General features: G+C 39.3%; 1 protein-coding gene across 1 annotated transcript; it reads left to right on the forward strand.

Annotated features, from left to right (window-relative positions):
- Window positions 1-5713: 5713 nt before the first annotated feature.
- On the forward strand, window positions 5714-23700 carry PPP2R3C_2 (Serine/threonine-protein phosphatase 2A regulatory subunit B'' subunit gamma). The gene is made up of 6 exons (XM_051212487.1): window positions 5714-6919; window positions 6958-7383; window positions 8366-10743; window positions 14636-14711; window positions 15958-16223; window positions 19306-23700. The coding sequence occupies exons 3-6, from the start codon at window positions 10502-10504 to the stop codon at window positions 19412-19414; spliced, it is 693 nt and encodes a 230-aa protein (XP_051073354.1). The 5' UTR covers window positions 5714-6919; window positions 6958-7383; window positions 8366-10501; the 3' UTR covers window positions 19415-23700.
- The last annotated feature ends 2421 nt before the right edge of the window (window positions 23701-26121 follow it).

A 26121-nucleotide genomic window follows, 5' to 3' on the forward strand; every position in this document is an offset into this window, starting at 1 on the left:
TGATAAGGTTGACCATTTATGTCTTATCAATAAGCTCAAACGACTAGGTACCAGACCACCTTTAATCGATTGGCTTACTTCATACATGAGAAATCGACACTTTAAGGTTAGGGTTAATTTCACTTTGTCTCAGGCTATGGAATGCCCTAGTGGGGTCCCCCAGGGCTCAGTACTAGGACCTCTTCTCTTCTTGATATACATAAAGGATCTTCCTCAACAGGTAACGTCAGAATTGTTACTCTTTGCCGATGATGTTAAACTTTGGAGAGATACGCAATCAAGACGATATACAGGCACTTCAGGAGGATCTGACTCGACTCCAAAGTTAGGCAGATAATAATGGACTTACTTTTAACACTTCAAAGTGTAAAGTAGTCCATCTGCGACATGTCGCAAACTATAGTTACAACTTAGGAAACTCCTCTCTAGTAGTATCCCAAGTCGAAAAAGATTTAGGAGTCCTGGTGCCCCATGTTTAAAGTCTTACGCTGTGACAAAAATGCCTTCCGAGCAAACCTTGCACTGGTGACGTTGAAACGCATTTTTGGACAGTTCGACGGAAGAACTTTCCATATAATCTTCAATAGTTTCATCCGTCCCCACTTAGAGTACGGAAACATAGTACTTCCCCCTCAGTCCAAAAGCATAAGGACACTTTGGAGCGTATCCGACGGCGAGCCACGAAATCAGTTCGAGGACTCAAATTTAAACCTTACGAAGAGCGCCTCCATTCACTAGACCTTTACCCATTAGAGTATAGGCGTCTTAGAGGTGATCTATTAATGGCTTATAGTATTCTCAACACTTCTGGACATCCTCTTAAACACCTACTTAAGCTTAGTTCGAACACTAACCTAAGGGATAACACCCAGAAACTGGAGACACAACGTAGCAAAACGGAATGTAGACATAACTTTTATTCCTTAAGAGTTGTCAAATGCTGGAACTCGCTGCCGGCCGAGCTAGTCCAAGAGACTTCCCAGGAGTCCTTCAAGAGGCAAACTTGACCTATTCTTAAAGACCAAGGACAGCATCACACTATGATTTACCAATTTTTCCTCTTTTATTGTTAACATACCTAGGATTTGGTGATCCCCTGCTACTAGACACGGAAGCCTGTTCTTCTATTCCGTCCGCGACCATTTGAACCATTTGAAGTATTGATGACTCGGTATGAGAACCTGTACGCCACGGGTATTTTGTTTGTTCTTGGCTTCTCCACTCGCCTGCTATGTCCCCTGGGATGTCCCGATCTAGAGGAAAGAAAAAGAGAGAATAAGTTAGGTCCAAAATCATTTCTCAGTATTCTGTACATCAAAATTAGATCCCCTTAATCTACGATAGGACAGAGTAAAGAGGTTCAGCTTTTGAAGCCGCTCTTTGTACGGTAAACCCCGGAGTTCTGGAATTGCACGGGTAGCTTCCCACTGTACCTTTTCTAGGATCTCCGAGTCACCTTTTAAGCAGAGGCTTGCAGCCTGAAGGCAGTTCTCAAGCTTAGTTCTCAACAAGGATGTGTATACTGTGATGAACATGGTAGTATCTAACTTGGTGAATGTCCGTTTTAAAGCCCAAAGGGTTCGAAACCTCCTAGGACCATGACTCACTGTCACCCCCAGATCCTTATGAGACCGGACCACGGGTAATGGCACTTCCCCTATGTTGTACCTATTAACCTTTGAATCCCCAAAGTGCATGTAGACACACTTTTCCGAGTTGATAGGCATCAGCCACTCTTTAGAACAGTTAATCATATTATTTAAGTCTGCCTGAAGAGCACATGCTTCTGTGTCTCCAGTTATTACTCCCCAGATCTTTACATCATCAGCGTATAATAACATTGGAGATTATACTATGATTGGAAGATCATTAAAGTAAAGGACCTAGGACGGTGCCTTGAGGTACTGGTCTCCAGACGGAGCGCTTGGAATTTATTCTTACTTTCTGTCGACGACCTACTAGGAAATCCTTAAGCCATTTTAAAGGTGGTTCGGCAATACCAAGGTTTTCCGACTTCAATAGCAGTCTATTAGTTGGCACCTTGTCAAAGGCCTTACTGAAGTCTATGTAGACAACGTCCACTGGGTTTCTGTTGTCTAGCTCCTTTATTCAATATTCATTTGCTGTAAGGAGGTTTGTCGTACAAGATAGACCCTTCCTAAAACCATGTTGTTCTATATTTATCAAGTTATTGGTTTCCATAAATGCCATTGTGGACTATTCTTTCCAATATTTTAACTACAACGCTGGTGAGGCTTACTGGTCTGTAGTTCGATGGAAGTTGTCTTGGTCCTGTTTTATGTATGGGAGTGACGATCGCGTCCTTCCAGTCCATCGGTAACACACCTTGGTCGAGTGACATATTGAATATCGTAGTCAGTGGGGTCGCGATATATTGTGCAATATGTCTCAAGATTTTGAGGTGTAGTTCATCTGGTCCCGTTGACTTCTCCATGTTTAAGATGCTAAGAGACTTGAGCCAATCGTCTTGATCGAAGTCCACGGTGAGCAGGTGTTTTTTGACTTTTTATTTTGGTCTGGTTCTTTGTCAGAGAGAGGTTCCTGAGTGAAAACTGCCACAAAATAGTCAGCCATAGCCTCTCCTTTTTCTGATCTTCCTATAACGTTTCAGATTGACTCCCTTCTTTAATTTGGTTGGGAATCCAATGATGCATCCTTGTTCTGTAGTTTATGTACGAGAATATTCTCTTGGGCTGCTTGAGTGCAGATTGTGCCAGCTGCATTTCACATTTTCTTTGAGCTTCCCGAATTTTCGTTATACACTCGTTTCTTATCGATCTGTAGCGTTCCATCGCACCTGCTGTGGCGAGGCGGATGGCAATATCCCGACACTTCTTCTTTTGTCTTAGTTGACGTCGAATATCCCAGTCTATCCAGCTATGGCCGTGCTCCTACGTCTTTGGAACTGTCCAGGGTATGTATGGTTGAGTTACCCGATTGTATACAATTGTATAAGAGTTCATGCCTCTTGTACTGATGCTCTTGAGTCAAATTCCCAGTTTTCAGTCGATGCTGTGGAATTGGTTTTCTCCATATCTCCCTTCCATATATCCTTTAACTGATATAATTTCACATTTGCAATGTCAAGATTAACATTTCAATGTCAAAAGCTGTATTATGTAAAATAATGATGATTAACACCAAAGCTCTCTTGTACACAAAGTGAATATATTTACCGCTTGTAAAAGTGTAGAATCAGAGAACACTAATTCTCAAAATTTTTCGCGAAAATTATTCAACAACCGCGCGCCCTTCGATTCTAGCGTGACTTCGTTGATCTCTCATTAATAACTGGAAATAACCACTTTTCAGCTACCACACTGGAATATGTAAACACTTCAGACGGTAAGAACAGAGTCTTCACCTGGCTGGAAGAAGATCTTAATGACAAATCTGACAACCGTAATCAAACTTAGATCGAACCACTATATAGTAGGTCTAGCTGTCTCGACTGATTGGTCACTTCCTCATTACTTCAACCGAGACATACACACTTATTTTCTTGCAAACACAGGGCTTGCAGACAAACCACTGGATCCACGTGGGGTTGCTTGCTAGGACGGCCAAAGGCAAAGTTGCATATTTAAATGTCTTTCAGGTTCTATTTTCGTGATTCATACATTCAAATACTCCTATCTCGTATCCATGTCGCTTATTCATATACTTGAAAGAACGAGGAACCACTGCGATTCCCATAACGCGAAGTAAGAACACCATCGCTGGTACAAGTGAAGATTTATTAGGCTCAAAGCACGACAAACCTAATAGAGGATAAACTCAAAATATATTAATGAGAATAGAATAGCATTTATAAAAAATGATGAGTTTTAACAAAATCAAATCTGTCTATCATACTGAGCGTAGTTCACATTAAATTTATACAATATCGACTCAGCATTGGAATGTATCCTGTGTAGAGGCAAAATTCACTGTCGATACTGCGGTACCTAGAAAGTATTGTGGATTTGTGTTAAGTCACCCCTGCCTATGGTTTTGATATGTCTGCCTGCAGTGTAGAAAAATATACAAGCTGAATGGACAAGAGTGTCATAAGATTCCTCTGGAAACAACCATAACAGTTCCCACTGGTATGTCCGATTCTTAAAACAGTGGCTCGACTAAGCACACGATTCTGGAAGCCAAAACTCGAGCTCATACATTAATGAAACTGCCGACCATTGCCAATAATCCAGTATCTTCTAAGGGTAAAGAGCGGTGGGTGAGTGTTGGGACGAGAATTGGTGAAAGCATGGCTCAGCACACGTTATGGAAGAGATGTTACCGAAATCTCAGTGACCATCGGCCAAGCGGTCATCTCAAATCCGAGTTAGACACGACAAAACGTGGGATGTGGGAGGTGTCGACAGAAGATCAGCAAAAACCCGAAAGGCAACCAACATGATGGTTCACGGAGTGCTTGATCTAGTGTGCGGTAGCCGGGTTGAAGCTCATAAATACCAGCTGCTACAGTAGCATTGTCTATCACGCAGCACAGGCTTTCACACCACTACAATAATTAGCGTGTCCAGGCTTCCTCGTCCGTTACCCCCACGGCCACAGTCTCCGCGTCCGATGGCTGCGAATTTCAGGAACCGAAGAGACTTCACGTAGGCTGTTCAGACCCGGTGATGCTTGGAAAACGACCCCCACAGTTGCATTCTATGTGAAAGTCAACTTAGGTCGGTAGGGCAGCAACAAATAATCCCAATAAAATAGACTTTGGTGTCAGTTTACTTTGATCGCATGGAAATGGCCAACATATTTTGAACAACAATCCACTTAAATCCCAGAAGACAGATGCGGCATCAGGTAATAGGCAAACTGTTACGTTACGTTATATCAACGCAAGAGGACCAAGGGGTAAATTACAAGAAATCAGAATGATAGCATATCGAGGAAAGAGAGCCCAGACGCGATTATATTTTTCTTATCAAGAGTTGCCTCCATTTACAAAGCTTTCCGGCCAAAGTGACCACAGTCCTGTCAATGGGTAGTTACAAGACGAGACTTGACGGACACATACTAACCTATAGATTACCATCTCTCTTAGACCTGCTATGTCTGATGCACATCATATATTTTACAAAGGTTATCACTACCACATATCAGTAACGGTTTCCTATATCTCTTTTTATCGTCTTCGTCTCCCTTCTTATTCCTTCATTTCCGTTTTCCTACACACTACCAACTTATTTACTTACGCATTATTCTTGAAATAACAGTATCCTCTTGACACTCAAACTACCACTTTGTTACTTTCGCAGTGCATCTAACCAGTCTTCTACATGGTAATGTGATAGCTGTTTGAATCCAGAAACCCTGGTGACATAGGACAAACGCACTCGACATACAAGACATACAAATCCACAGATAATTAACGAACAAACTAGAATAGGGGCAACCGAGTGGCTAGACTATCATACACCTGGAACTGTACCAAAATAACAGAAAACGAGCGCAAAGAAATCAGTCGGTTTATACAAGCTACATGGTATTGGATTCGGCAATGAAGAATAAGGAGTAAGTAATGGAAGAAGAAGGGTGGAATATTTTGAACATGTTTTGACTGACCTCAGACAAAGGAACATTGAAAATTATTTACTGTTTGGGGTAAAACCTTGGCGGTGACCGCGGATAGGATAAATTTGACCTTGTCCAGAGGACAAACTAGAGTTGAGTAAAAAAGAGTTTCCTTCGGAAGTCTAATAGATGGGTGTTATTGACAATTTATCAGCCAACAAGAAGACATCTTTAGGTTAATCGACTATTTATATCGCCCAAGAGTCATCTGCATATCATAATCTTACTAAAATATAGTAGAAAAAGCTGTTGAACGTGAATGATGAACTATTGTATGCAAATTTTCATGATTTATATTACGAATCGACATCATACATAATGCAAGAACTCCTTTTTGCCTTTTGGAAAGATTAGGTCTTCCCTGAATTGTGACTGGTTCTTCCTGGGATACTGAGTCAGGCGATAGTAGTTTGCTGTTGTCAGTGATAAACCTGAAATGTACCTTTGATCCACTGGTCGGCGAAACTATAATTCATGGCCTAACAAGTCAGATCTAAGATTTCGGTTCCTGGACTTTGGTACAGAATCCACTCATACATATAACAAAATTACATTTTGGAACCATAGTTGATATCAAGTCGTGACGAAAACCCTAATTTGAATTCCTAATCCCGACTTAAACCTCTAACATCTAGTCTCGATTCCTCACATGAATTTATATCCGTATTTCGACTGTAGCAAGTAGTCGTGGTTCCCAAAGGCACTTTTATATTGCTCAAAGGTCGTTCAAACATTATAGTCTCGCCAATTGTTCCACTTATGTGCAAAGTCATTTAACATCAATTCATGCTTTTTCATTACGACTAAATATGACGGTTGTGGAAGTGGAGTACTGAATTTCATAAAACTGTTAAGGTCGTACCTAATTTATGCTTAGAAAAATTCTGTTTTTCTGCTGATATGGCTGTTTGCTATGACTGAAATAACTGATACTTATTGCAATGAAACATGTCAGCGCAAGAAAATAAACAAGACCGTAGGTGAAGACTTGTTTATTCACGTACCCTTGATTAATATAATATTAAAAGTAATGATGAAATATGTATGCAAATTTTTAAATTTCCAGTCAATAGATAAACAGTAATTTACATACTGTTATACACAAATCCTTATGTTCTTTCATTTTTTTTACCTAATCTCCTTATTTCTTTCCAATGACCACCTGTATAAAAACCAGTCTTCTTTAAGAGTTTGGTTTTTAACCTGTTCTTGTTCTGGTTTTCAGTTATCTGATGCCGACTAAACAATATGTCTGTTTAAAGCCTTTCTACCGTTGAATGTCATCCATTGTAACTACCAGGCGTTAAAATGTCAAGTGGTTTGTAACTCACTTTAACAATCATTTTTCTGTATTAGTAAACCTACATAGTGATTTATTCCTGCATTATTATAAAGCGTGGGGTGGAGTTGAAGATTATGAATCAGAGAACTTAGGGATACCAGATTTTTTCAACGTGTTAGTACATATTAAGATACTATTAACTTACTGTGCAGGTACCACAAGATAACGAGATTTTACCTGCGAAATTACGGGAGGATGCTAGGTAGATATTTAAACAAACTATGATCATTTTTAGGTCTGCTTTGTTGGAGAGAAAAAGTTTGAGATTGTTGTCTAATGTTGAACTTCAAGTAAGGTAGTTTCTGTTATACGTTGTTTTTGTACAAGGAGTTTTGGTATCTTTTGGAACGCTATCATTCACCTCCTACAGTTAATGGTGAAAAATTCATGGACTATGAGAATTTTCGCAAGGCATCTAAAGAAGCATCTCCCAAGGCAAAGTAAGTATCAAATACTTTTTCGGCTTGATTGGTTTTATTTTTGATCTGCTTTTAAACATTTACGTTTTATTTAGGCAACAGTTTATTGTGCAGTCAGTTTTAAAGTATACCTTTTGTGGTAACAAGATACTACGTTTATGTTATTATGGTCTGTAGAAGGTTAAATCCCCTACTTTTTCAGCTTGGTGTAGGTCCTGTCTTCAGAGGAAAAAATAACATTTTTCGAACTAGAACAGGAAGTTTTATTTTCTTCTCACTGGAATATTATAAATACGTTGTTGTCTCATTATTATCAGTCCAACCCAACTTATTTAAATTTATCAAGTCAAGTCTCCATAGGGACGATCATAATTTGTCATGCTTAAGAATCCACCTAAAATTAAAGAATTACGAGTCTCACAGATACTGAGCTATTTAAGCTCTTATAATTTTCAATAAAATATTCATAAAATGCCTAGAATTGTAGAAGAAAAGTAAATCTTATTTCGACAAACAACCTTGGAATGCGATATAGAACCTTAGACGTTAGTTCACTTTGCCACCTTTCTAAATATCACAACACAAATTCCAAAAGGGAGGCACGATACAAAAATTACATGACATGAATTTTATTAATCTACTTAAAATATTTGTAGCTCAAAGATCATTCATTTGGTCGTTGTATCATGCACAAGCAATGATCTTAGATCCTAATGATCAAAAACTTGTCACGAAATCGCTCTTAAATCATTTCATCGCAATCTTATAAAACATGAACATTCATTTAGTCCTTTCATGTAGATATGATGCTTATCGGTCAACGCTAGCTATTTCTAGTGGTTACTAACCTATCAACTACACTTTTTACTTAAAACTACTACCGACCGATGTCGGGAATTAGCGTTTACTTATACCTTGAATATCTGTAAATTTTGTTTGTTTCTCATGATTGCAATACTTACAGTTACATGCTAATCAAAATTTACGAATTAACATATTTTAGGCAATATTTCACAGCAGCTACATTTGTAAAATTACTTCGTGAAGATGAAGTTTTGTCACGTATTAATATCTTGACATTTTTCAATTATGTCATGAAGAAAGTATGGTTGCAACAAACCCATGTTGGGATATCTCTTTATGATGTGTGCGGTGAAGGTTATTTGAGAGAGACAGATTTGGAAAACTATATGTTGGAACTTATCCCTACTTTGTGTCAGGTAACTTGTTCATTCTACATTTTATCGTGAATGTGACTGCTTTGGTGGAGGAATTGTCTTGATACCATTTAGGAGGTGATACTGTTTAGTTAGACCACATGACATGCTTTAAAATGTATTGAGTATTTGAAAAATGAACTATGCGCTGTACTCATTAATTCCGTCAAACGTGTGACTTCAATATCCTTCTTAATAAATATGTTACTCTGATAAGGTGATAGATCTGACACGACCTAATGACCAGTCCATACTTGAGGCCCTCATTCATGCGCTTTTACATTGCTTAAAAATCAACTAATGAGACTAAGACCTGTATTGGTTAATTTTTATAAATTATTAAAAAAATTTGATTTCAAACCCTAACACAGAATCGCATGTCAACCAATTTTCTTTAATAACCAGGGTCTTCCTTCAGCATTCAGTATTGTTTAATTTCACTTATTAACTCATTACAGTTTTTCGTTGGTTCATCTTACTCTATAAATGCGATCAGTTCATGGCGCATGAATAATTCAACTGTAATACGTAGCTCTAGCTAAATAATCTAGCCACTCGGCTCCGATAGTTCAAAACCTTTCGGATATTACGGTTACTGTTACCCGCCCAACGAAGTGGTTGGAGCCTCATGGCTATTCGGGCATAGAGAAGAGCTCCAATGGACAGTACGACTGGACACTGGGGAATTATGTAGATGGGGATATGATATCAGTAGTATGAACGAATTTCTCGACCCACACCTGGTAGTGCAGACGTATTATATTGGCTTACACTACTCTTTTCCCACCACTTTCGGAAGCTTTTATGCAACCAAAAGCTCTGATAAGCTACTAATAAGTTCACCAGCGGACAAACGTAGAGCTTATCTGTACCTAAGTATGCTTCATGTGTACATATTCAAATGCATGTGTCGGGGATACATACATTCCAGTGACGTACATATTGGTATAGATGGGCACAGTTGCTAGTATGCTAACATATGTAGTCAAAGAAAGCGACGACAAGTCCACATCTCCCACAATTACATATAGACATAGAAGTTTCCACTCGCAAGTATACAATACATGTATATACTGAATGCTTAAGCCAGGCCCACGCACTCCATAGTATGCACATAAGCATAGATACGAATGCCCCAAGCCCAGCAGCATTTCACTGAATGAATATTGAGTATTCAAGTTAGCATTTAAGTCGTCATAGATGATGACCTCACTCCACGCTCTTACCATAAGCCGGTTTATTGTCGACCACTGCACTGGTTACGGCACAGATAATGGCCTACGCTCTGACCCGCCCTTGCCAGACCTCATGGGCCTTTCCAGACTAGTCTGTACAGGCGCCAAAAGAGAAGTTTTCTCCAATACCACAGCCACAAAGCCAATTCAAGCCAACCTCTCTTCTCTTATAATCAATGTTTAGACAGTGGGTGATTAGTCCGATCTCTATCTGACGGTGGTTGGTCAGTCCGGTTTCTACTGTGTCTCTTGCGTCGTTTCATGGGGAAAGAGATCACTCACTATCCAGAGAACACGAACACGCGAAAGTGCAAGTCAAACTTTGCCCTCCTCTCAGATATTGCTCCCTTAAATTCTATCTTACTCAAAAACCACTACACAGAATTTGACTGTACATAACCAAGACTCCTGGATTGTGACAGTAAGTTCTCATTTTACAGACACTAAAGTTTGGTTGACTACAGTACGTCAGAATTATTTTCACTGTCCCATTGTCCCTCAAACTTTTGCTAGCTTTTAAACCTTAATTTTGCCCATGTTTAATAGGACTTGACTATGTTCATTTGGTAATTATGAAAATTTTTAAACCCTTGAAACACTTCTTAAATATTAGAAAAAAATTGTATTCCTTACCCAAAAATAACTTTAGCTATCAGAGTTGGAGCCAACGTTCCAAACATTCTATGTATGCACGGCTGTACGAAAGTTCTTCTTTTCCTTGATCCTTTACGTTCGGGTCGTGTGCGTATCACCGACATTTTAGCTAGTGGATTTCTAGACTCTATGCTTGAATTACGTGAAGTATCTACATCAGAGGCACAATTAGCCGCTAATTGGTTTAGTCATCAATCAGCTGTACGTGTTTACGGTAGCTATTTGCTCTTAGATGAAGACCGAAATGGCTTGTTAACACGCAGTGAATTATCACGGTAAGATGAATAACATTTAGCATCTCATAAAGGTTATTTTTGCCGTAGAGCTTTATTAATCTTTTTGATCATTCAGTTTTTAACTCTTCATTGTCATCAGTTTTTTATACAGTGACATTTTCTGAACTGGACACCTTTGTCGGTTTCAACCATATGACCAATACAGGCTAACTTGTGATAAATTTTTGGTATGTAAATTAAACGTGTTTAAAAAGTGAATAATCAATTATACGCTTTCTCTAAAGTTCTATGTTCGCCCTGTTGACGATTGTTATCACTCAAAACTCAATCAAAGTGAGAAAAATTAGTGTGAGAAAAGATGTCTTTTCGTCTGCACATACGCTCCCACAGATTGTAACTCGAATACAATGATGGATGAGTTTTGTCACCACTTAACTGTTCTACGGAAAGTGCGTTCGACAGATATTGTAGTACTAACCGGAGACTTGAATACTCAGGTCGGGCGTCTAGGTACAGAAGATAGTCGTTTAAGTAGCCGGTGGGGACTTGTTGGTTGCAGGTGAGATAACGGAGAACATCTACTGCAACTGTGCGCAGACCAAAACCTGTTTCTGGCTATCAATAACTACTGGCACAGTTGGTTGCAATTACATGACCCCATGAAGATGGCGATTAAAGTCGCTGGCGTGCCAATGAAATAGAAGCATCAGTTGCATCTAATAACTGTTGGAAGCTCTTTCAATTCATCCAAATTACTGGCATCCAGAAGTCTGGTGTGAGTGAGGCATTTTTCCCGACCGTTATTGCTACCTTGACGTTGTGGTCGGGCTTGCCTATCGTGATGAACCAGTCGAGCTACGCTGGCCGGAAAAATTGTTATTCAAGGTTCTACCATGCCAGATAGGTCGGTTGAAGAACAGTAAAACTAAAAACAGTAAACCCAAGGTCCGAAGGCGAAGCCGTACTTCTGACTGTACAGAGATGTAACGGCAGTAAGGTGTTCCCTTCAGACAACCAGCATAACAGCGATTCTACCTTCCGATAAGGAAGGGTGGGGTTAGAAAAGGTCAACCCTAAGAATGCACACCACCGTCTCCGGTGGTAAAGTCTCAACAAGTACGGAGCTAACACAAAAATTACTCATAAAAAGGTCGTGTGTGACCGACCTCAAGCAGTTGTCCCTTGGGTACTGAGGTCACGCTCTCAGGTCACTAATGCCACTAATCCAACTTCATTTTCAGGTACCTCCAGTAGAACCCTTGCACGGTGTGGGCGTATGGGAAGTTATAGCCGCCCTCATATTTCTCTCAGCACTTGAGATCACTGAGGCGATTTGTGACGATGGTGGGATGCCAATCAATAACATCTACCTCCGTCTTGGACGACGGGTAGAGTTCAACTGGTCTTCTACTTCGGGGACATCTATCAGACTATCCTGCCCTCCATAACCGGTGACGACTGATCCACCTACCGAGGTTGAAATCCTCGAAGAACTCCAACTCTTGAGGCTCTACAAATCACCAGGCCCAGATGACCTACCCCGGACCTTTTTATAGATGGTGGAGACTTTCTGGTTGTTTTTACCTACTTCTGGCAATTAGTGAGTGTTCCAACATCGTGGAATGAATCGACAGTTGTCCCTATCATTAGAAACGGTTCATGTTTTTCTACAACAACTATCATGAGACAAGTCTACTTCCGACTGTGTCCAAACTATTGGCTTCCGTCTTACTTCGTAGGTTGTTCAAAACCCGAGAGAGATTGACTCGTCAGGAACAGGCTGGTTTTCGTTCTGGTCCAAGATGTATTGATCATATATTCACCCTCCGCCAAATGTTAGAACACCGTCATCACAGACCAACAGTTGTAGTGTTTCTTGACATCAAGGCTGCCTTCGATTCGTTGGACGGGACTGCTCTCTGGGATTGTCTATTGAAGAAGGGTATACCTGAGAAATTTATTAACATCCTAAAAGCTCTATATACAAACACCTCAGGCAGAGTGATGGCACAAAACCATATTATTTTACTGTGTGATGATATCCAAGCCATTTAATCCGCACTTAATCAGTTGGCAATCAATGTCCGTAGGTATGGTATGTGCTTTGCACCTTCGAAGTGCAGAGTACTTCTACAAGACTGGCAGGATCCTAATCCCGTACTCACCCTGGATGGTGAGCAGATAGAAGTAGTCGAAAAGTTCGTGTGTCTAGGTAGCTGCATAAGTGCTGGTGGGGGTGTGAGTGATGAGATCAATGCACGTATAGTGAAAGCCAGAGCGGCTTATGTCAATCTGGGCCATCTTTGGCGCCTTCGTGATGTTAGTCTGGCTGTAAAAGGTCGGATGTACAACGCGTCGGTGAGAGCAATTTTGCTGTATGTTTGTGAAACCTGGTCTCTCCGAGTTGAGGATGAAAGACAACTCTCTGTGTTCGATCATCGTTTTCTCCGAAGGATTGCTGACATCCAGTGGCAACACCATGTCAGTAATGCAGAGGTTCGGCATCGTGTGTTCGGGCACAGAGATGATAATTCAATTGGTGTCACCATCTTGAAACACCGACTTCGGTGGCTTGGGTATGTCTTACTAATGTCGTCCAGGCGAATTTCACGTCGTGGTTGGAAAAAGCGGAGAGGTTGTCAGTATATAACATGGCGTCGTGATACGAAAGAAGACTGTACAGGACTGGCTTCTGTTGGTACTTCATGACTCTCTAATTGGAGTCCTTAAGACAGTGCAACATAATGGCCTGTGATGTTACTAAACGTACCTTAGGATAAAAGGCAGTGGAGATCCTGCTGTAGTTTTGTTTTAATTTCTTCATAAAAATGAACGTAAATTCTCTGGCTAAAAGGATTTTTCTGATTGTATTTTCGCTAACTGAACTGTTTCTCCCATTATTATTATTATTATTATTATTATTATTATTATTATTATTATTTGACCCTCATACATTAATTTCTGTTCATCGTTGTTCTTCGTTTTTGTTATACTCAATTTACCTCTCTCTCTCTTCACAACCTCGTTGTTATCGTGTGGCGCATATGTATTTGGTGCCCTCTTGTACCAAGGTTCATGTGTTCAAATAAATGAGTAACCATTCAAAACCAGACCCAAGACTTCTTGCCAGTTTTTTCCAAACAATTGACGTAGGAAAATTTTACGGTCTATTTGGTCTCATAATTATGAAGATTTGTTCATTTTATGTATTCATTTCAATCATGAACTGACTCGGGTTTGAGAACCATTGACAATCCAGTAGCACTAAATTATTTGTTCATCTTCGCTTGGAATTCTTTATTTTTACTCAACTATAATCTCAAACTAGATTAGATGTGGGAGCTTCTCTCCTTGTTACAAATAGAAAACTATGTCTCATTTTCTGTGGTTTTTACCTATTTGTGATGTAGCACCAACATTATCCTTTTTACCCTTATATAGTTTTGCTTAACGGATAAAATCTTTTAAATCAAGTCACTACTACAAATTTAACTACTATCCAATCTAGGCAAGTAAATGATGTTTAAGAGTAAGTGTGTTTGAGAAACTCAAAGTCTATTTCGAAAACTTAAACTGTAAGTGTGCCCAACTGTAATGATACAAATTCATTTCCTCTATATCACTGATGGGATCCAAACAATAAGTATTACTATATTTTTGCGGATCCTTTATTTTTCTCTCTATATTCGTCTTTTTTTATTCCTGTTTGAGACTAGTTATACTGATTTGATTTTTGGCTCTGCCATTTCCGAACCAATAATTTAAATGATTGTTTGTCATGTGGTCTGGTGACTTCGATTGATATCACCAACGAAGATGTTGATGCGATCTGTAAAAATTAGCATATGACTGTAAAGTTCGGTTAGTGTATTATTTTATCGCTATCGAAGGGTATTGATTTATATATCATTTTTGTAAATTTGTTGTAAAGATTTGGAAATGGTACATTGACCGACGTATTTCTCGATCGTGTATTTCAAGAATGTTTAACTTATGAAGGTGAAATGGTTAGTTTATTTTTTATTTACCAAATTTGCATTCAAATATTGTTGTAATAATAATTCTGTGATATTTTTGCCTTTCAGAAATAAATGCATATTTCAGTGTTATCCTACGTAGTGAATTTGTCATCATTTCTTATGATTACTTGCATTACAGCATTTCTAGTAGATAAACGGTATGCTTAGTGATGCTACTGTTTAGTGGTCAAAATGATGGGTTACTTTCACCAATGGTAAACTCTTAAAAAGTATCGAGTTAATGCCACAAAAACAACTACTCATTAAAATATAGTATGTAATCAGTAATCGACTCCATCTTCTTCGTCCTGAAACGTTTCTTTTTATTTTAACTTCCTCTCACCCTGTTATCAACCTTCCCTCTTAAACTTGATCTTCTCTTCGTTGTAAATAGGTGCTAAAGATCCAAACGCATGGAAGACTATTCCTCCTCTCTCGAAGCTAACTAGTGAAGCTAGAAAAAGCTAGGGACTAACTGATCAATATTAATTCTTAACGCCACTAACTATTGGATGAGAAATCAAGAAGTTCAGACTTCTTTGTTGGAACCCATATTATAGTCTTTATTTATGTTTGGTTACTTTTTATTCGTTTCTTATCCTCCTTTCAGTTTGCAGCTTACTGCTTTTCTATAGCCTTTTTATTTTACAACTTCATTTCTTCCTTTCAGACTAAATTTCTTATATTTGCTGTTTCTCATTTTCCCCCATCTACCTTGGCTTGGCTAACCAAGTAGTACCACGTACCCTCACACAAATGTGTGGCTCTGGGTTTAATTTGAGTGCCTATTATACTAAGTCTTTTATTTGTTATAATCAAATCAAACCGTTTAAAATGGGCGACCTCAGGTGTATATTACGCAGCAGTCAGTAACTCAGATATGTTTTTGATCAAGTATTATATCTATTTATTGTGGAATAGTAGTTTTGTAGATAAGGTGTTATTTTTTCATTCACAGAGTTTCGGGTTTACACTTGCCTCACTTACTTTACTTTGAGAATTTGCGTGGTACCACCTCATCACGAAAAAATGATGCATTGTAGCCTCGAGCCACATCGTTCTGTATTTGGTCGCCTAGTTGTATTAAAACCAGTTATGTGTTTAGTCATTATCCTTAGTGGTTAGTTGTGAGGTTGTCAGATCGTTACAAATGAAATCCATACGCGATTGTTATGATTGGTCACAGTAGCATTATGATTCCCTACTCAAAATTCATTTTTTACGTCTTTACCAGGACTACAAAACTTATTTAGACTTGGTTTTGGCTATGGAAAATAAACATGAGCCGCAAGCAATTGCTTATCTTTTTCGTATTCTTGATGTTGGTGGTCAAGGTAAACTGACTTCACTAACATTACGGTATTTCTATGATGGAATCGAAGACAAACTACGTGCTTCAGATAATGATATACCAAGTTTTGAGAATGTATTAAATGAAATTTTTGATATGGTACGACCAGCGAATCCCCATTACATCGCTTTAGATGACCTTATCAATTGGTAAGTCCATGCTGGTTTTTAAAAAGCTGGAGTTTCATATCTCTATTGGTTATGTATATGTATGAACTAGGTTAATTATTTCGATTTTATATTCGTATTGGACCTTCATTAACTCACACCCCTTAGTTCAGACAATGCCAACTGTAATTGAAATATTGTATTTACTGAATGGTAAAACACTGAATTTAGTATGAATACATGTTAATAGGAATTTAGCATTCACTAGTCATTAGTTTATAGATATACAAGTAGTAGGATTACTGCGACTTAATAAATTACTAGAACTATGGCTAAACAATCAATGAAAATTGTATTTACTATAAATTTACTTTATGGACTTATCGCGATTAGATCGAATTAGTAGTGTATTAGAGGACTATTTCGAAATTTCTCGATTTTGTTATATTTTGTGCTTAGATTCTTGATATACCGCTTATAACTTGAGCACTCGAACGCTAGAACCCTCTAAAGTCGCAAATGAGGAAACAGAGGACAAGTGAAAGTAATGCTATCCCAAATAGTGTCTATTATAGTACAGAACTGTCAGGTATTTATAGTTTTTGGTAAAAACGAAACCACCATTATAGTCCTCCAATCCACATACAGGGGGTTATTAGCATTTGTCCAATAGGGAAGCTCCACGTAGAGATTCTGGAATATTCTTCGGAAGGATGATTGGATGGAATATCTTCATCTCTTCCCGAGCTTCTTAGGGCTTCCTTGAGTTCACTCGTAAACCGTACTCACACTTCCACTCTTTAAAGTCTGTTATGTAAGACGTTTCTCTTACTTACTTACTTACTTACTTACTTACTTACTTACTTACTTACTCCTGTTACTCCCAATGGAGCATGGGCCGCCGACCAGCATTCTCCAACCCACTCTGTCCTGGGCCTTCTTTTCTAGTTCCATCCAATTTTTTTTTCATTCTTCTCATGTCTATCTCCATTTCCCGGCGTAATGTGTTCTTTGATCTTCCTCTTCTCCTTTGGCCTTGAGGATTCCATGTGAGGGCTTATCTTGTGATGCAGTTGGGTGCTTTCCTCAATGTGTGTCCTATCCACTTCCAACACTTCTTCCTGATTTCTTCCTCCGCTGGGATCTGGTTTGTTCTCTCCCACAGTAGGTTGTCGTTAATCGTGTCCGGTCAACAGATCCGAAGTATTTTGCGTAGACAACTGTTAATAAACACCTGTATTTTCTGGATGATGGCCTTCGTAGTTCTCCAAGTTTTTGCTCCATACAGTAGAACTGTCTTGACATTTGTATTGAAAATCCTGACCTTGGTGTTGGTTGACAGTTGTTTTGAGTTCCAGATGTTCCTCAGTTGTAAACATACTGCTCTTGCTTTTCCGATCCGCGCCTTCACATCTGCATCAGATCTACCCTGTTCATCAATGATGCTGCCCAGATATGTAAAGGTTTTTACATCTCCCAAATCTTCTGCGTCAATTGTGACTTTTCTCGGGTCCACCTAAAACTTCGTTATTGCATTCCTCTTGTAGTTCATCATTCTCGTAGGTTGTACCGCTTTGCCCTTGCGTCTTTTATCTCTTCTCCATTCGCACTCTTTTTTTTCGAGATGAATCCGCGAGCAATTGAAACGGGGGTCAGCTTTGTGGGATCAATGTTCTGCCATCACTTTTGAACTTGATTTACGTGTCTTATACACGTTCCGACATTTCTTTGGATTTGGTACAGTATATTTCCGATCCGACGTTCTATAACACCTGGTTCCCACTTTATATCACCTTGATACAATTTGACAAGTACCCGTTTTGTGAAAGCATCGACAACAACCAAGTAGTTTCTGCCTTGTATTGGACCGGCGAAATCAGCGTGTATTATTTGCCAAGGCCCGTTTGGTTTTGGCCATGGTTGTGGTTCAGCTTTAGTCGGATTCTTTGCAGCCTCTAGACAGGACCAACAACCCAGTTAGCTCATAGAGTGCATCTAGAGAGAAATTAAACATTGTCGGAAAAGTTTGCTGTACAGTTTCAAAAGGAAATGCGAAGACGAACGCAACACTATATCTCACAGAGAATCCAGGACTAGATTTGCTGGGTCTAGACCTAGTAGAAACGCTACAGCTAGCAAACCCACTCCATTAACCACATATACAGCTGTGTGAGAACGAACAAATCAGCGGAAAAGAATCTGAGGAATGTTGTGTTAGACATAGTCAAGTGTTCACGGAAGAATTTAGGGAATGCGAAAAGGTAAAAGCACTACTAGTTCCTAAACCGGAAGTCACCCCCGTTTTTAGACCAAAACGTCCGGTATCTTATGCAGCGCTACCTGTTGTTGAACAAGAATTAGAGCGCCTACAAAAAAGTGAAATCATAGGACCAGTGAATTCTTCTGATTGGGCAACATCAACAGTGATTGTTTAGAAGCCTAGTGAAAGTATCCGGCTATGTGTAGACCATTAGGCTGGATTAAACAAAGCACTTGAAGCCCATCAGTACCACTCGCCACTACCAAAAGACTTATTTGCAAAAATGAATGGGGAGAAGTGTTTTGCAAAACTGGGTCTATCAGAAGCTTATCTACAGATTCCAGTAGCATTGTTTGACAATAAACACCCATAAAGGTTTGTTCTGATATAACAGAATTCCGTTTGCAATAATGACCCCCCCTTCAATCTTCCAACAAATCATGAACACTATGCTACAAAAAATAACGTCCCTACTACGTTAGGGTAATATTTCGTTTGTTTGGTTCACTTGGCATGTTTTAATGCCGTAAAATAAATCCATCGTTTTCCAAATGTCACTTATCTTCCTGACGAATTAGCACTTGTATCCGATACTTTGTTGACTAGGCAGTCAGTTCACAGTAGTCATTATAAAATGACCCTGATCACTGGTATATGTTCAGTGAGTTAGTAAACACTAGGTTATTTTCATTTACAATGAGTGTCTGCGATCCCACTTCGTTGAGTGTATTTTTTTAAACTTTCATAACACTTCCTCACAAAAAGCACTATTTGATTGATTGTTTACGTCTGTTCTTGTCTTATATATTTTTCTTCCCATATATGTTTATAATTTGGAGTTTTTGTTCATATTTATATATACAGTGGTAAGGGCGACACCGTAATAAACATATTGATTGATCTCCAAGGTTTTTGGGCCCATGAAAATCGTGAGGCTTTTACTTCCGAAATACCAGATGAAGCAGAATTGTAAATCGGATTTTGTTTATTCACTGATATCCAGCATTGTGATCAGTGTTAATTTGCTCAGTGCATTGTTACTGAAAAAAACATTGATGAACTTATATACTTGTTAGATAATTGAACACTTCTAAACTCTCGTAACGTGCCTATACTTAAAAATAAACAGGACGTTTGCGAAGTATAAAGGTAGTTCTCTGTTTCTCACTCACTATTTTCCGTCTTTACAAAGCAATTGATATCAAAATTTTATACATGCAACTTCATTTCCATGCTTTAGTTAAACACTATGTCACATTCTGTTAATTTGTTTATGAAACTATGCTGTATGATTGCTGAATCTACGTTCTAATGTTCCACTGTGAATGTACCTAGTCAGATGAGTTTTCACGTAGTTTTCGATTGGTGTTTTTCTGGTATGCCTCTCAACACATATAACGCACTAAATGAGGAAGTCAGAGTAACCTTTGTGTCGATAGAGACTTGTTCTTGTTGCTGTTGTTGACTATTCCCATCACTTTCTAGTCGGTCTACGCCATTTGGTTGCGTTAATTTAAACTTCATTGTTTTAATTTAAAATCTGATTGTAAGCAATCAATCTTTTAGATGACTATTTACAGAGTACTTCCATTGGTGATATGTCATTCTGTTTTAAAACGGTCAGCTAATAGACAGAAAGTGTAGCTTTTCTTTCGTTTGTCAAAAATCAGACTTGTAAGATATTGCGCAGCAAAATGTCCACTCAACATGAAGGTTTATTATTTTTGAATACATATAAAACAGGTGAAATAACGTTTCTGAAGTATGGAAAGCTTTATACCCATTGCAGAAAGATAGAAAGATTGTCATTATCAAATATGATAAAGGGAATACAACAGTGATCATAAACAAAGGCGACTATCGCGAAAAGCTCGTAAACATCTATCAACGAGAGCATATTTAGGGATTGATTAAAAATAAAATCTAATAAAAAAATAAGTAAACTTCTGAAAGGGCTACATTCATCTATTGGCGTTTCCCTATAGATTACTTTATACCCTAAATCCAATACAACCTCACGTTTCTGCGGGCTACCAAAATTCACTAGCCTGACACTACTTTAAGATCCATAGTGAACTTCACAAATACTCTAACGTATGCTTTATCTAAATATCTAAGCAACACACTGAAACCAGTTCAACACAGATTATTTAATGTCGTAGAAGATTCATATGAATTCAAACCGAAGATCTCGGAATCATCCATCAACAAGAACAGAACAACCGTAAGCCATGATGTTGTATCTTTAAACACTAGAATCGCAATTGATAAATGTCGAAACTATAATAATTTACTAGAGGATCATGATACCCCTGTCTAGCACTTGTCCATTAAATATCAATGAAATTCCTCGAACTATATTTCTATATAAACAAACGAACGGAGCAGCCATGTGATCTCCAGTATCTCCGATTGTTGCTTATTTATAGTGTCTCGTGCTGAGTCACTTATTTTTGCCAGTACCATCAAAGCACGCATCTGGCTCTGATACTTAGGTGACACACTTGTCATTATTAAAAAGACTCCTTAAAAATTTCCCCAAACACATAAGCACGTTCTAAGAAAGTATCAAGTCAACTTCAAAAAAGAAAATGGATATAGTGGACTGCCATTCTTAGACTGTTTATTTATAATGAATTCTAATGGAAATCTAACCGTATACCGAAAACCGACACAATGAAGTCGGTATATTGGTTTTAACTCAGCACATTTATGCAGTGCAAAACCCTCTCTAGCCTCAATCTTTTCAGAAGAGTAACCAACATCATCACTTCAGAAGATAAGGTTAGAGGAAAAGAGGATGTTGCAACCATCCCACGATTTAATAAATTTCTTAAGAGCATTATTAAAAACTGTAAAGCGAAACTAATAGTCTGTATATAACAATCTTAATGAAAGATCTTGTATTGACACTGTGGTCTTATCGCCAAGGTGAGACAGCTGAATTACAGCGGATCTTACAACCTACTAAATTTCAACCCCATTACTTTATATTACGAATGCATACATTCTGCCGCACAAATAGTATCAGGTTATTCAAATTCTGACAAGTTGCGAGCCACCTTCACAGATTTAACCCATTTTCGGGGGGGGGTAGGACTTGTTATGCTTTTAATCAAGTGCAGTCGGAATCATGCCGGGCGAATCTAGAATTACTTAGACTAACTCAGATTAAAGAGATAACTTTAGTTGCATGGGATTTGGAAGTCATTGCAGACAATAAGCACGTACACTGGTTAGTTTGACCATGCTTGAAGCAAATTACTACAAATCCGTACCATGTATGTGCACTTTTACCAATTTGCCTTTTTTATTGAATACCACGTGCCCTGTTGGAAATCAACCTGTACGCGAATCCAAATTTTTATGAAGGACGCTCTCGTTCACTGCCTCTCACTATATTGCAAGTGAATTCTGGGATACTCTTGGACGTTACCTGATGTATGTGCTGATGATGTAGTCCAGAAGAACGATGAAGGATCCAAGACCAAACCATCCAGATCAGAGAACAAAACTTCATCAAAATCATCCACCTGAGCAACAAATTTTCCCCACCATCTCAAAAAACAAACATTATTCGAAATCATTTATTTGGTCCTTGTTTCAAGTTCACAAAGACTAAAACTCGTAGTATTGTGAAAAAAGTAAAGCGACTGAAAGAGTATGGCAGGGCAATATTTTGGAAACTACTGTAACCTTGCGGCCCCCCCCCAGAACGTATTGGATTTATTCGCTTGCTGATAGCTATCAGTGTCACCTCGTGTAAAACGTAGTATAGATTTTGCTAAAACGGCAGATTTAATGATATCGTGTGGGGTTTCAGGGATTGTTGAATGTTATAAAGATCACAAATCGACAGGAGTAAGGAAATTGTCGGAAACCAAGAGGTACTTGATAGCTGTTTAGCTCTGAAACATAAAGTTTTAACAGTGAGCATTCAGTAACCCAAGTATAATTCAAGATTATTAGCCCTCTCGATGGCCACTTAAACTTTAGGTTATTGAGCCACCATACAATGATCAACACGTTTAACTTCAATCGGTCAAGTATACTTACCAACCGTTTTTTATAATCTTTGGTGGGAAACTGCTTCACCTGATATGTTTGCAGTCCGATAGGTAAGATATCTCTCTCGAAGTCCGGATATTTCCTCCACAGACCCGGAGGTTCCGGATTTGTTTTCTGGTGTGTTCATGGGTGCACACTGCCTCTCTTTAAAAATAGATACAAATTACTAAGAACATGTGCAGAGATAAAAGACAAAGTGGCTAATAAAGTTGAGTAGCAAATTCTTTGAAGTTTGCTTTTATGAAAGGGGTTTTTCTCGCTGGGCTACAGGAAAACAAGTAATGATTTGTTGAGAGTGCGTAACGTGCTAGATACGCTGTCATACAACACAAACTTCCTAATTTGCCGCACTCTGCAAGTTATCATTAGAAAACTTTAAAAGTGAAAATACAAACAAATTCTCCGTTTTTATGACAAGTTTTCTTCATCCCGAATACTTCCTAGACTTCGGGGACGACGATCATCATGGTGAACAACTTCGAGACGAGGCTCACGCAATCATGTATTTCTCATGAACTACCGTCTCTGTATCAGTTTCCTTACCTTCATTACAGCTTAGAAACTGTAAAACCGAGCTAAGATTTCCTACCAACAACAGGGGCTGTAATCCCAAACAGTTGGATGTGTCAGCTTTACAGGACAATCTACAGTAGGCGGATTGGGAAATTCACGCTCAACTTGATGTGGATGCTCATTGGGGTTTCTTACTGCACACATTTGTATATACTAAAAGGCAGTCTGTCCCGCTAACGGTCCTCAAAATCTACGAGCAATCTACGGTCATCAAGAACCGCACTTTTTGTTTGCTAAGTTGCAAGAGGCACTGCTAGGTGAAATAAAAACGATCTGGTAAAGACGGCGCATATAGGCAATTCAGATTAATAAGGAACATATACACAAAGGCAATAAGAGACAGGCTTCATTATCAGATAAAAACCTAACGATAAATTTGTCTCAAATCTCGAAAGCTTATTCCGTCATGTAGCCTCTCTTCGACGAGCCAAAATCTAAGTTTCATAGACTCTACACTCAAACAACAACGACGATCACGTCAACGGTCTTCTGGCTAGACAGCACTTTCGGACATTTCAAATGACCCGCACTAAATATACTGATTAGAACATTAACCTGCCACTCAACAGGACTCCGGAAAGTCAATGTGGGCGCTAATTTGGTGAGATGGAAACTGCAGCACTTATAAAGGGACACTTCTCCTAGTTCGGATATGGTTCACTCTACTATACTGAGGGAGGCAGTTTGAATCTAGGCAACACTGCTTAACGTGATATTATCAAATTCGCTAAGCCGAGGTAAATTACTGAAAAATTGGAAGCTGGCTCATATTGTAGCGTCGCGTCGAGTCGAAATTGACTATGAACACCGCTAGAGAGAATACACGTCCCAAATAAATCCATAAAATCCCACGGAAGCGAAATATCAGAAGGCAGTTAATGGACCAAGTCGAGATATATTTGCTGGCGATCTCGTGGTATCGAAAGAATACCGAGATCGTGCCAGGATACAAACTTGGTTACAGAGCGTAACCGAATTCGCACGAGATCACAATCAAAGTGTAAGAATAATAATGGAAGCATAATATAGCTGTCATTAGCACAGTTAAACAAAAAGCACATTAAACAGGCACAGGTACAAATGGTTATAATAATAATTGTTTTCAATAAACCAATCGTGTTCTCGTGATAAAAGTGAGGCACTACAATATCATACCAATTTTCAAAGAAGGTCGATGCGGCAAACATCTCTCTACACCCTCAAAAGTTGTGCAGTCTTTGATATGTAGTGGTCTACGTAACTATATACTACCTATAAACTTCTCACCCCGTCACGGTTTTAGAAAAGGTCACTCGTGTATGATCAACCTACTGACTGCAGTGGACAGATGGACAGCCATCCTTGATCTCAAGGAGAAGGTAGATGTCACAAATGTTGACTCCTTAAAAGCTTTGATGGAGTCAGCCTTATTTATAATGCCAATAAGCTCGAATGAATAGGTATCAGATTACCTTTAATTGATTGGCTCACTTGATAATTAAATGATCGACATTTTGAGGTTGAAGTTAACTTCACTTTCTCTCGGGTTATGATATGTGGTAGTGGGGTCCCCCAGGGTTCATTACTGGAACCTCTTCTTTTCTTGATTTGTAAAAACGATCTTCCGCAGCAATTATCGTCGGATTTGTTTACTTTTCAATGGCATGAATTATACGACCAAGAGGATATATCGGTACTTTGTAGTGACTCACGTTTATCACGAGAACACGACTGGTTTGATAAAAACAATTATTATTATAACCAACTGTACCGGTGTGTGTTTTAATGTGCTTTTGTTTAACTGTGCTAATTATAGCCATTTTGTGCTTCCATTACCTTCCATCATTGTTCCGCGGTTTTTGGTACTGTTCGCACGTACTCCTTTCTTCTGCTTTCGCTTGTACCATTCCTTGGCACGATCTCGGTATTCGTTCAATACCACGAGATCGCCAACGAAATAAATCTGGTTACGTTCGATCCTCGCCTTCTGATTTATCTGGCACGTGTTTCTTGGTAGCGGTGTTCACAGTTAATCTCAACTCGACGCCACGCTACAATTGGTGATCCCAAAGTTTGGAACACGCCGCAACCTCGGGTCAAATCTTCCAAAGAAGTCAATTTGGTGAGTCTATTATTTATCTATCCACGTCTGTCGTATATTTTCATATTAATTTTTAATATATAATATACACGACATGACGGATAGCGAGAAGAATACTATTAATGTTATAGACTCTGACGTACAGGCCATTCATTTTCGACCTGTATCATTTATCCCCCACGACCCTGAGGTCTGGTTTGCTGCAATAGAGTCTCAGTTCGAGACTCGTCGTATCACGAGCCAAAGGCAAAAATACGCCTAGGCTCTCGAATCGTTACCCGGGGACCATTTAGTAGCTGTTCGTGAGGTCGTCCTCAATTCTAACGTGCCTAATGTTTATGACCGCCTCAAGGAGGCAATTCTCCGACATTTCCTCCCATCGAGGGAGGAACGATTGAGGACCCTGTTAGCACGTCACCCCTGGGTGATGCTAAACCAAGCCATCACCTCACGCGCCTGCAATCTCTTGCAGGACCAACAGCATCTGACTCGGAGATAGTTAAGGAATTATGGCTTGGGTCACTACCAGACCATATCCAACCTACTGTGACGGCACTGCTCGAGGACTCACCGCTTAACCAGGTAGCCCTCATAGCAGACAAAATTTTGGCGAGGACTAGTAATAGAGACACCTATGTAGTTGCTTTGACGGCACGTCCTAAAGTAGACATGGACGCCGGTCATTCCTCAGCTCATGGTGACAGGGCCGGGTGTATTCACACACGTCTTAGTTTTCGAGACCGTTGTAACGTACCCCAACCCTACGTCCCCCGAGCTCGCTCAAGTTCTCGCAAACCCGTCACCACTCGCCCAAAAAGGGCATCTTCCAGGCCACGCCGAAAGGCGGCTACGGAAGCGAGTGACAGTTGGTGCTGGTTCCATAGGTCCTTCGGGTCTGGCGCCCGCCGTTGTCGAGCACCATGCTCATACAAGGCGGGAAACGCCAGCGCCGGCGAGTA

Source organism: Schistosoma haematobium, chromosome 1 (assembly GCF_000699445.3).
Source record: "Schistosoma haematobium chromosome 1, whole genome shotgun sequence".
Lineage (NCBI taxonomy): Eukaryota > Metazoa > Platyhelminthes > Trematoda > Strigeidida > Schistosomatidae > Schistosoma > Schistosoma haematobium.

What these genes read in the sequence shown, in the direction of transcription:
- PPP2R3C_2 (XM_051212487.1), top strand. Translation starts at nt 10,502, where the DNA reads ATGCACGGCTGTACGAAAGTTCTTCTTTTCCTTGATCCTTTACGTTCG. An exon ending in TAACTTATGAAGGTGAAATG is followed by an intron (nt 14,712 to 15,957) that starts GTTAGTTTATTT and finishes CGTCTTTACCAG; the next exon opens with GACTACAAAACTTATTTAGA. An exon ending in TTAGATGACCTTATCAATTG is followed by an intron (nt 16,224 to 19,305) that starts GTAAGTCCATGC and finishes TTATATATACAG; the next exon opens with TGGTAAGGGCGACACCGTAA.